The 12,500-nt window shown below is 32.9% G+C and overlaps 1 protein-coding gene across 2 annotated transcripts in view; it reads left to right on the top strand.

The window, feature by feature from the left end:
- Nucleotides 1-12,500, top strand: part of agbl5 (AGBL carboxypeptidase 5) — a 149,997-nt gene that overhangs the window by 66,934 nt on the left and 70,563 nt on the right. For both annotated transcript variants that reach the window (XM_051925008.1, XM_028797353.2), the window contains exons 9-12: nt 4,782-4,951; nt 6,622-6,757; nt 9,652-9,842; nt 11,225-11,448. In XM_051925008.1, coding sequence (XP_051780968.1) covers nt 4,782-4,951; nt 6,622-6,757; nt 9,652-9,842; nt 11,225-11,448 — 721 coding nt within the window. The remainder of the gene's footprint in view (nt 1-4,781; nt 4,952-6,621; nt 6,758-9,651; nt 9,843-11,224; nt 11,449-12,500) is intronic.

Raw genomic sequence — 12,500 nt, 5'->3', positions numbered from 1 at the left:
GGGTATTTTGCTAGTATATATATATATAGCAAAATACTCGCGCTTCGCAGCGGAGAAGTAGTGTGTTAAAGAGGTTATGTAAACATACATTTACATATACATATATACACATATCTACATATATGTATATACATATATACACAAATACACATCCACATATATATACATATCAACATATATATACACATACATATACACACATACATAAACACACAAATATACATACATACATAGTTTGTTGTAACACGGGCTGTGATTGTTACATGGGAGGGAGACGACAAATCACAGCTTCCCGCTTTCTAATCGGGCCTGTGATTGGTGCTTTGACTGATGCCTAGATCCCACAGTATGTCCCCTTAGGAGAGGCGTTAGGCAAGTGCAATTGAATAGTGGTGCTGCAAGTTTAGCTTTACACCTGTTTTTAAGGCTTATTGACTGAAAGGGGCTTTCATGAAAAAACTTAGGGCTTTGCTACAGGATACACCCTCCACAAGTTAAAGAAGTAAAAATAAAGGTATATATTTCTGTTTTATTTAAACCTTTTAAGTTTGTATGCGGGCGGTATGGTGGTGCAGTGAAAGGTGCCAGTTAGGACACCCGGGTTCGCTTCCCTGCGTGGAGTTTGAATGTTCTCCCCGTGTCTGTCTGGGTTTCCTCCGGGTACTCCGGTTTCCTCCCACAGTCCAAAGACATGCAGGTTAGGTGCATTGGTTATTCTAAATTGTCCCTGGTGTGTGGGTGTGTGCGCCCTGCGGTGGGCTGGCACCTTGCCCAGGGTTTGTTTCCTGCCTTGTGCCCTGTGTTGGCAGGGATTGCCTCCTGTATTTAGGATATAGCGGGTTGGATAATGGATGGATGGACATTTGTATGCATAGCCCTATTTGCCCGTTTTCGTTTTTTTTCTTTCTTCAGTAATATTTCCGCAAACCCGGAGCTTGTCAGTTCAAATCCTGGTACTGACACCACTGTGTGACCCTGAGGAAGTCACTTCACCTGCCTGTGCTGCAAAAAACAAAAGTAATGTAACAAATTGTACCTCAGATGTTGCAGGTTGCTGGAATAAAGGCATAAGTAAAATAGATAAATATGTATTATACACATAGGAACTATTCATTTATTTTCAGTTAAGTCATCTGCAGCAAACCTTTATAAATGAGGGTTTCTCCTTTTTAGATGTTTCTTCTTCATTGAGGTTTTCTCTTGGAGAGCTTTTTTCATTTCACTGAAAATTAAAGCAGCAGCTGCCAAAATATGTAGTTTCTTATTAATTTTTCCACATTGTGTAAAATAAATTTATAACGTAACATAAAAGGTTTAAATACTGGTTATCCTTTTACACTAAAATATTACTAAAGAGATACAAAAAAAGTAAAATGCATATGTTCTTTTTCTTTAAGGAGATTAAATATTACTGAAGAAGAAAAAAAAACAAACTAAAACAGCCAAATGGGGCTATGCATACGAACTTAAAAGGTTTAAATAAAACAGAAATATATACTTTTATTTTTACTTCCTTAACTTGTGGAGGGTATATCCTGTAGCAAAGCCCTAACTTTTTTCGTGAAAGCCCGTTTCAGTCAATAAGTCTTAAAAACAGGTGTAAAGATATTGACAATAAGCTACGCAAACCCACCAAGACATGGAATCGTTTAAATCAAGTATCATTACATCTTCCTTTCTTAAAGAGAAGTAAGGCAGTACTTATAAGCTTACGTATATATATATATATATATATATATATATATATATATATATATATATAATATATATATATATATATATATATATAGACATACATACATACATACATACATACATATATATATATATATATATATATATATATATATATATATATATATATATATATATATATATATATATATATATATATATATATATAGATCTAAATACCCGCTAAGTACTGCTTTTAAATTTTTATTAAGAAGAAAACCTTTTTAAATTGAGGGAAAATATACCAATAACAATTTGTTAAGGATCTGATTTTTTGTAAGGCAGCCTTAACACAGCTTTTCCGCTGTTTTATAAACGAACGCCATATAAGGTCTTCCTTTTTCCTTGCTTCGCCAAGGAAGGAGCCTTTTTATTAAATCCAAGGGTCCTTCGCTTTTTTTTTTCTTTTTTTACGATTGTTATAGTTCTGTTTGTATAGTATTAAAAGACAGTCAGCAATTACACAGTATTAAAAGACAGTCAACAATTAACGTCATTTACCTTCGTTCCCGCGTTTGACTTGTGCTGTAAATCTCTTCCTCGTTTTGAGTTCACGTGATTACGTAGGAGGCGTAATACGTGATGACGCGATACGTGACTCCGCCTCCTTCATTAGAGTATATGGACAAAAAACAGGTTCCAGTTATGACCATTACGCGTAGAATTTCGAAATGAAACCTGCCTAACTTTTGTAAGTAAGCTGTAAGGAATGAGCCTGCCAAATTTCAGCCTTCTACCTACACGGGAAGTTGGAGAATTAGTGATGAGTGAGTGAGTGAGTCAGTCAGTCAGTCAGTGAGGGCTTTGCCTTTTATTAGTATAGATAATTATAATGTATTGTAATGCTGTTATTATAAGCTATTATAATTATAATATTTTATAATGCATTAAATACATTTATTAATATAATTTTTATATTTCATAAAATCTTTAATGTTCCCACAAAAACTGAAAAACGTATGTTATCTCAGACATTACCTTAATTGTTTGTGAACGTAAGGTTCCTTATATGATGCTTTTTTTGATTGGCCACATGCCGTTTTGATGGTGTACAATGTACCAAGAAAGGAGAGATGTGGGCTTATGTATTGTGTTACACAAATAAACACAGCAGGTAGTCATCCCCACCCCATCAATAAATGGTGTTCTCTGCTGGCTGTTACACTATGAATGATTTTTCCATTTTGTTAATTCTATTTATGCAAGAGAGTGGATAAGGTCAGTTTTGTTCTAATCATTAAAATATATATTTGAAGTACTGACATAATCATTTTTATTGGATTATTTTCATTAATTACCTACACCAACTATAGTTTTGATGGAGTTTACATGGATGATTATTTTATGGTTACATTTACAATATCTCAAAAATGCATCATTTATGGGTAGCTCTTCCTAGAGATTTTTTTTCCTGTTATTAAATGTTTTAGAATTAACAGTATTTTCTTGATGTTCATTGACAATGGGCCAGATTTCTTTCATTTATCTAAAGGCATACTTGAGATCTTGCATCTACCACATGATAATGACTCAGTTTGTAGCATCCTGTTATGCATATCCCTCCTAAAATAAGTACTTGAAAAATATCAATTGTATCCTTTAAGTTGAAGTTTTGTTCAACAAGCATGCTATACATTAATTTGCCATTGGAAATTATTTTCTTAATTGAATAATTTTTATATATAAATTTAACAACTATGATACCTAATTTTGCAGTGTAAACATAGGGTCTGTGGTCTATGGAAAAGGTCAAATTACCTTTAGGTGGTCGAATGGTGCTATCAAGCAATGTAGTGAAATGAACCTACAAAAGTAATTTCACAATACAGTATGTTTAGAAAAATTACCTGTCAAAAAAGCCAAGATTGCTTGCTAATATATTATGTAACATAAATTGATGGGCAATGTAATATTGTTATGTCACTGACTTTGGACAATAAATAATAGATGGAAGGCAAAGTAAGGTTCTGAATTTCACAAAACAGCAATCTAGGTGTGCACTTTATGGTCTTTACTCTGTTTCATCAACTTAATTAGTAAGTTGGATCAGTTAACATGAAGCTGTTTTTATACTACACTTTGAAACACTTTGAAACATCTTAATAGATAAGCTGGATAATTGATAGGTGAATGTTTCTCTTGACTAAACACCCACTGAAGTCATTAAACTGGAATCATTTGTACGTTTTTAAGTGCAAAATATGATTAAAAGCTTGTAGAAGAAGCTTAAAATGCAAAATCCAATTTGGTACATATCAGCAATATGACACTGAATTGGTCTCAATGTCTAACAAAAGGCAGATGCAGTTATTTTACTAACCGATTAATTTGAAATTTAAATTCGCTATCTAAAAAACTACTGATTGAGGGTTAAAAGAAAGCATCAACTTACAATAGATTTTTTTTATGCTTACTTGCATGTCCCTTTAGAGTACGAAGTATAAATAACTTCTTTGTACTTACAGTACTAAATAAAATGAATGGGTTTGATCAAACATATGTGGAACAGCTATATAAAGATATTGCTCTATGACATCTCTATGAACACCTCCATCTTGATTAGGAGGAATTCTGTTTTAGCGGTTTTATAATAGAATTCCTACATTGCAAAATAGAAAGCAAGTGATATGATAGTTTGTACATTCAGCAGTTACATTGATAATAATAAGTTGAGGAATTTAAGTATGTTGCTTCCAACACATAGGGTGCATCATTTAGTTTCTAGCTGTATGTGTTTCCAGTTGTTATGACTACTTGTAAATTTTCAGTGATGATGTATGCCTGTTTGAGAAGAGAACAGAACTCAGTGCTTTGTGTTCAAGTTGTTTTAGAAAGCCGCTGACAAGAGCTAAAATTTATACTTGTTCAGTGTGGTTTTGTTTTTCCACATTTCATACATAGGTCTCTTTCTCCTACAGTAACTTGACGTACATTTTGTAGGTAGTTTCTGACCTGTCAGGCTCATGTTCTTGTTAGACTTCAATTAAAAAAAAAATGATTAGACTATCATTTATTAAATCATCCTTTTGTTTTCATTTTTTACAAAGGTGGAAAACCTACTTTATCCAAAATTGATATCTATGAATTCAGCCCATTTTGATTTCTTAGGCTGTAATTTTTCAGAAAAGAACATGTATGCCAAAGATAAAAGAGATGGGCAGTCAAAGGAAGGAAGTGGACGTGTGGCTATTCACAAAGCCATAGGGTTAATTCACAGGTATGTTGTAATCCATCTGTTTTGAATCAATTACATTATATGGTCTTTGAAGCATTTAAAAGTAGCACAATTTGCAACCCTTGTAAAAACTAAATAGGAGAAGTAGGGAACCTTTACCTTGCATTGATAAACAAGTTAAATGCATGCCCATGTCTGACTGTACTATTAATAAATGGAGATCATGCTACTTCAAATCTCTTTAAAAATGTTTTAGTATATTTTGCACGTTTTGTTTTTTTAGCACTGTTACTTCCATAGGTTATTCAACTACTCCATTCCCATATATATCGATCTGTGTTTTTTTCCTAGGTTCTGATGCAGTTACTGCCATGCTTTCTTTATATGCATTGCTCTGTTATGCTGCTATCCGTGCTTAAAAGAAAATAGACAGAGTTGTAATAATGTCAATAAGAAAGCTGAAATGCCCTTCTAGGAATATATGTAGCCCTTTAAAGCTATTTTTTATACACTGTTCAAAATATTTTACAAATACAAAATATTGCCTCAGCAATTTAATTTTTTTCTGCTATGTGATCTAATGGGAAATGTGGATGAACTTAAGGAAAAAAAAAATCTTATTTTTTATTTAGGCATATTATTACAGTGTTAAAATTGCAAACAGCAAAGTTAGAGGGAAAAAAATCTGTTGTCCTGGATTATTGATATAATTAATTTCATATAGCTCAGTTTGACCGTTTTTCTTTTAAGGAATCTATGACATTAATGTATCTTTTGGCAACATGACCATTCACTTATTAGATAAATTTGAGAAGCTTTATAAATATAGCCATTCCAATTGCTTCCCAATTCCGTCATTAGAAAGAAGCACAGCTAATAGAAACATTAATTCAGATTGCAAAAAATATCGGTATATTTGTTGATTACAAGATATGTCTGGAGAAATGATGTTTAAAAATCATCACCAAAGCTACATAAAATTATTTAATTTATAAAACAGACCTTCATTCAAATTGATTGATAGCTTTTTTTTTTTATTATTTTCTTCTTGGCCGTCAATGACCAATAGATTTTAGAGGAATAGAATTAATACAATTTTACTAAGACACCCAAAGAAAAATTTGTTAAGATGAGAAAGCTAGTTGACAATTGATTTACTCTGTTTACTATTTTTTTTCTTTTGCGCAGGATTAATTTCTAGACAACCAATATTTCATATGCTAATCTTACTTAGGTTTTTATAATTTACTTTTTTGTCCAATTTGACATGTTTTGACATTTGAAATTGATACTGTACACATTTTGAAATAATAGATAGATAGATAGATAGATACTTTATTAATCCCAATGGGAAATTCACATAATAACATAATATAATATGTATATACTGTACAACTATGAACATTTCAAGCAAGAGAAAAATATTTTGGGTATCATGTAATATAAAGTATTGATTTATTTTTTATATAAAATTAATTTAAAAAGAAAATTGCTTACTTTCTTCTCTTTGCATGTATTGGTTACATCATTATTTTGTTATGTTCAGAGATGATCAAATAAAGAATGTGTGTTGGTATTACATATTGACACAAATGTTTTTTCCCCACTGTAGATCCCTACCTCTGAAATGATCTGTTCTCCAAAGAGAGATTATCATGATGTATATATTTCTAAGTATAAATAAATTATTTTATTCATTTGTTTTTTACCAGCTATACTCTTGAATGTAATTATAACACGGGACGCTCAGTAAATACAATTCCTCCAGCTTGTCATGATAATGGTAGATCAAGTCCACCACCACCTCCTGCATTTCCTCCAAAATATACAGTTGAAGTATTTGAACAGGTATGTATAAATACAGTCAAACCGTTATATAATATACACAAAACCCTTTACTTTTTGTAAAATTTTTGGACAAAATTCCAGTCATTTAATTAGGCACTTTATATTTTGTTTGTAATTATTAATTGTTTCCTGTTACATTATAGATAGATAGATAGATAGATACCGTCTTTTTCCGAAAATAAGACACTGTCTTACTTTCTTTTTTGGTCCAAAATACGCACTAGGGCTTATTTTCGGGGGAGGACAAAAATAAAAGTATATTTATATATTTTTATTTAATATTTATTTATTTTACACAGAATACAGAAATTAAAATTTATTCAATTACAGTCATGTCATCTTCTTCTGGAACATCGTCATAAATCAAGATTTACACCCCTGGAGTCTTCCACAATTCCCTTTTGTACTCGACGGAATAGCTCTTTCGTTTTGTACTCATTTTAACTGCGGTTAAAAATTATTCACTTTATAAAAAATAAAATTACGTATGAGGAAATAATCAGACTTACAAGACTGAAATGAACAAACATTGTATCTGCACTGTCGCTCAATGTAGACTGCTGCCTTAACGAACAATTATTTATAGTGTGCGCCAACGACGCGTTCCGTCGCATTCCGCATATGCATGCCCCCCTCCACCCCCTCCCCACCTCATTCGACCATACTCTGCGATACGCGCGACGCAGTACAACACAGCAGAGCAGAGCGGACACAATATTTACGGTATGTATTCATGCTGCCTTATGTTGTATTTTTAAGATAAATTCCAAGAATTAATTTGAAACGAACTGTAGAGGTAAACAATGAATTTCTCGGAATATTTTATTTCAAACATTTCTCTGAAATACGAGTATTAGGGAAGCTAAACATACTTAATAAATCAACAGCATTTTTTAACGAATTCTTTTTTTCACATTATTTTAACTAGGGCTTATTTTCGGGGGAGGGCTTATATTACAAAAAGTTCCAAAAATCTCGATAGGGCTTATTTTCGGGGGATGTCTTATTTTCGGAAAAAGACGGTAGATAGATAGATAGATAGATAGATAGATAGATAGATAGATAGATAGATAGATAGATAGATAGATAGATAGATAGATAGATAGATACTTTATTAATCCCAATGGGAAATTCACATTCTTCAGCAGCAGCATACTGATACAATAAATAATATTAAATTAAAGAATGATAATAATACAGGTGGAAAAAAAACCGACAATAACTATGTATAATGTTAAATATTAACGTTTACCCCCCCTGGTGGAATTAAAGAGTCGCATAGTTTGGGGGAGGAACTTAATAGACAGTGATTTAATAAACAAAAATCATTTATAGGTGGACAGAGTTTCAAATTTAATCCGCATTTCATGTAAAATAGATTTAATTAAGTGACAAGGAATGAATGAAAGAAGTAAGAATTTATAAATTAGAGGATTCCTCAGCCATGTATATTGTGAATGAAGCTTTAAAAAAAAATAGCTTAGTTAAATCTGAAGACAAGGAAGCTCCATGCAGTGGAAAAAATAAGATACAAGCGCTATGTTCCTGAATCTAATTATCTGCTTTGCCATCTTGTAACAACCTTTCTCAGTAACAGAAAATACATTCTACACACAAATTGTTTCAAAGGGCAGCCTAACCCATGACTTGAAACCTTCACTTCATCTTGCAACTAAAGCATACAAACTAATGATATGTCTAGAAATAAAAAGGCAACTTGCTATAAAGGAAAACAATAATGCTTAAAACAATACAAAAAGTGATCACCCAAATCTGTTTTACATAAAGATACAGAACAACACCACTTGAATATGCAATAAAACTGACAAATCCTTTGAAAGTCATTAACTCATGATTGAATCTGAGTTAGATTTTAATCTCAATGAAACATCCATTTACTCTTATCTGCCGAAACGCCTTCATTGACACAACTCTTATGTGATGTTGCTGTTTGATTTTCTTCCTTTGTTTTTCTTTGACATTGGAATAATTTCTTCTCTCCTCTATTTTCTTTCTGACTTCTCTTCCTGGGTAACTTTGCGAAATTCAAACTCACATTCACTAGTTACCATTTAGCTGTGGAGACCTCATTTATTCAAACAATGATGAACATGTATTACTTGACTAAAGCTAAGTTAAATTAAACTATTGACTGTGAAATACACTTATGTGGCATGGCTATAAACTTTATGAAACTGATTTTACTATGTCATTTTTTAATGCTCCATATTTATTTTCCCAATCTACACATCTGTGTGTCAGAAAACATCGGTAAGATGTTTTAAAATTATGTGTACAGCAACAATCTCTCTTAGAGTGAACCGAGTTTTTCATGAATAAATGGTGTTGCTTTCTCGTGATGTTAATATTAGAAGACTCCAGTTGTTTGAAAATTGTGCATCTTTAGCCAATTCATTTAATTTTTTTCAGTTTGCCAATTAAACTGCTAAGTAAATTTTACATTGTTAATGATATCAGCATTTTTGTATGTTTTTTAAAACTGATTAAGAGGAGAACTTGACATTTTTCATACAGTATTCCATTTTTTTCATTTCAAAACAGTTCTGTTTGAGTAAATATGGCTTCTATGGGAGAATTATTTTGCTTATAAAAGAATATTGGACTGTACAACATACACATCTTTTTTGTTCTGATTAGTAAAAAAAAATCTGATTCTGAAAGTCTTAACTGAATAGTAGTCCTTTCAGCTTTCTGTGAATTTTGCTCCTATTTTACCAAATAATAGTGTTTCAATGTTATCTGCAATGCTAACTAAGAAGACTTGCTACAGTCAAGCACATTCTTTAGCAGGTATAACTACTTTGCCAATTAACTTTATACTTCCTTTTAATTTATCTTAACGATTTGCTCTAAAACATATTCTGTTTTATAAGGTTGGCAAAGCTCTGGCTGTTGCTGCATTAGACATGGCTGAATGCAACCCTTGGCCTCGGATCATAATGTCTGAGCATAGCTGTCTCACCAATTTGCGAGCATGGATGTTGAAACATGTGAGAAACAGCAAAAGTGTAACCAACAATTCAAAGAAGAATGGAAATAAGCTTTCCCCTCCAAAAGGCTCATTGTAAGCACAGAGTTTTTTTGATTGTTTTTAGCTTTTTATTATTTGCAGAAATTTGCCAGTATAGGCCATGGAATTAATTTTCCATTAAAACTCTTTTTATCATAACTCAGTTGTTGAAATAATATTGTTCAAAGTAATACACTCTAATACTGTTTTGTCAGATTAATAAAAAAAAATTCAAACATTAAAAAAATACCAAAATAAAGAATCAAATTTAGAAGCTTGACCTTAAATTTGATTGAGCAGATTTGAGAATGTTATGTTGTGATATGCAACATAGGTCTCACATTCCAAAGACGTACATATTAGGTTAATTATCAGTTAAAATTTAGCATTGTATGAGTTTTAGTGTGAATGTGGAAGAGCAAGCTCCAAGATGGACCGGTAAATTTGTTCCTACCTTGCTGTGTATGCTGTTAGGGTAGATTCCACCTCCTGGTCATTCTGAACTGAATTAATTACATTTTGAGAATGTTATATGTAAGATCAGCTACCCATTTATCATAATGTTACATAAGTTCCTTGAGTAATCTAATTACTGTTGCTGTTTAGTTTTTGTATAGTATTCATAAGTTCATAACAAATGATGCTGTTACATAAAATCCTGCTTTTTGTAACAGGACTCTGCTAAGCTTATGCATGTTAACAGGTGCCTTTTTGTATGATGTCATATTTAGGGAGTGGCATCTAAGTAGAGTAACACAGTTGTCTAAAGGAAACTGATCATGAAATGTCACATTCTTTACTAGGGTCTCTCTTTCTCACTTGAAATGTAGCTTTGTTAGGTTGACAAAATTAAAATTGTGCTTTGTATGAAAGTACATGCTTTGCCATGTACTTTGCTATAGTTCTGCCACATATAATCCACTCTTAAATCCAGCCAGCCTTTGAAAACTCCCTCTCCGTATTTCAGGTGGCTATTGTGGTGTAAGACTGTTTAAATTTTTCTCTGTCCTGCTTAAATTTTTTTAAGTCTCTATATTGTCCAAGATCTTACTCCCAAAATAAAATCAGCTTAAAATGACAAAGCTTGATTTACCATCTTTTAAACAAATGACGCATGTAGTTCACGCAAATATAGATTCAAGGGTTAGTTGTAAAACTAGTAAATATTATCTGAAATGGAATGCCCCCAACCCGAGTCTGTAATCCCATTTAAGGAGTGATCATTTATTTCATTTTTTAATTTTGTTTACCTAATTTACTTAGTAACTATATAATTAAGTTGAATTTTAATCTTTTTTATTTTGCCTGTTTATTGCTATTTATCAGGAGACATTCAATAGAATATCATTCTTTCTTGGAGGATGCCTACTTTTAAAATACAGACAAGTTTTGATTACTGTGAGAAGACTTTCTAACCAGATTGTTCTTATTTATAGTGGCCTTACAACCTCAGCCTCAGAAAATGCCCTAAACAGAACCAGAAGTAATAGTAATGGCACCACCAGTGGTAGTAGCAGCAGTCAACAGAATTCCCCACAACTGAAAAGCTCGCCCAGCTTCACTTTTGGCTGCAGTCTTGGCATTGGAAGACCTTCTTGCTCAACAACATCTAGTCTGAGTCTACAAAAGGGTGTCCAGAGGGTTCTAGGACCAGTGAGAGGTAAGCTACCACAAGTGGTTTGCTGTGATCAGTCATGCAGCTTACTGCACCATTTATGGTCCTGTATTGGAGAACGCAACTAGAGGTGCACTATTATTATACTTGGGTGTTTTTGAGACATGAGTTTTGGAAATCAGCACATTGTACTTCTTTCATCAGTGTGGACAATAGGAATGCTTCGATCAATCGACCACCAATCTAAATTGGTAGATTTTTCAATTAAAAAAGATTTGATCTGTAAATTGGCCGATTGCAAAATGTGACCTTTTCTGCCCCTGCTTTTCTGAGTTTTATGGTAATTTAGTTGCTGTGTTTCTTTACACACAGTATTACGGTAGGCAAGCCAGTGTGGGTCTCTTTTTGCGTGTCAATGTGACGATTTTTTATTTTTTCAGTGTGGATCCCAGGAATGCACCCAGCGTTGGCTCCACTCACATACACTACCTCACAGAGACAAAAAAGCAACCAGTAATAAAACAAATTAAAGAATGTATTAAACAATAATAAATTAAATATATGCCAACTACAGTAATCCCACCAGAGTTCCCCTTACAGCGATATACAATAAATACGAATTCAACAATAACAAACCACTTACAAAAAACACACACTATGAAGTCCATGAAAACGGCAACTGATGAAATGAAATGATGGAGGTATATGAATGTACAGATAATCCTACCGGCATTTCCTGATGAGATGATGACCTGTGAATTGAATCAGAAGCGCTCCTTTCTTCGCAGGACGACAACAAATCCTCAGACAGTCCACATGCAGCAGGAAGACACCAGACAGTCCATACACCCAAAACAGGAGACGATCCAGGACAAAACAAGAATCCACAAGTAGCAAAATGGGAAGGCAAATAAACAGGCAACTCCAGACACGAAACACAAAAGACTTCATTTTCCTGTATAATTGATCTCCATTTAAGTGTTGCGCCAGCCTCCTTGTCCTCAGCAGCCCCTGCACCCTCAGCAGATGACCAATCAGAGCCACTGCTGGGAGTTGAAGTTTCTTTACCCAGTAGCGCCCACTATTTTGTTGTTTAA

Source organism: Erpetoichthys calabaricus, chromosome 3 (assembly GCF_900747795.2).
Source record: "Erpetoichthys calabaricus chromosome 3, fErpCal1.3, whole genome shotgun sequence".
Taxonomy (NCBI): domain Eukaryota; kingdom Metazoa; phylum Chordata; class Cladistia; order Polypteriformes; family Polypteridae; genus Erpetoichthys; species Erpetoichthys calabaricus.
Note: the sequence above shows the minus strand (reverse complement) of the source record. Positions and strands in the feature narration are given on the sequence as shown.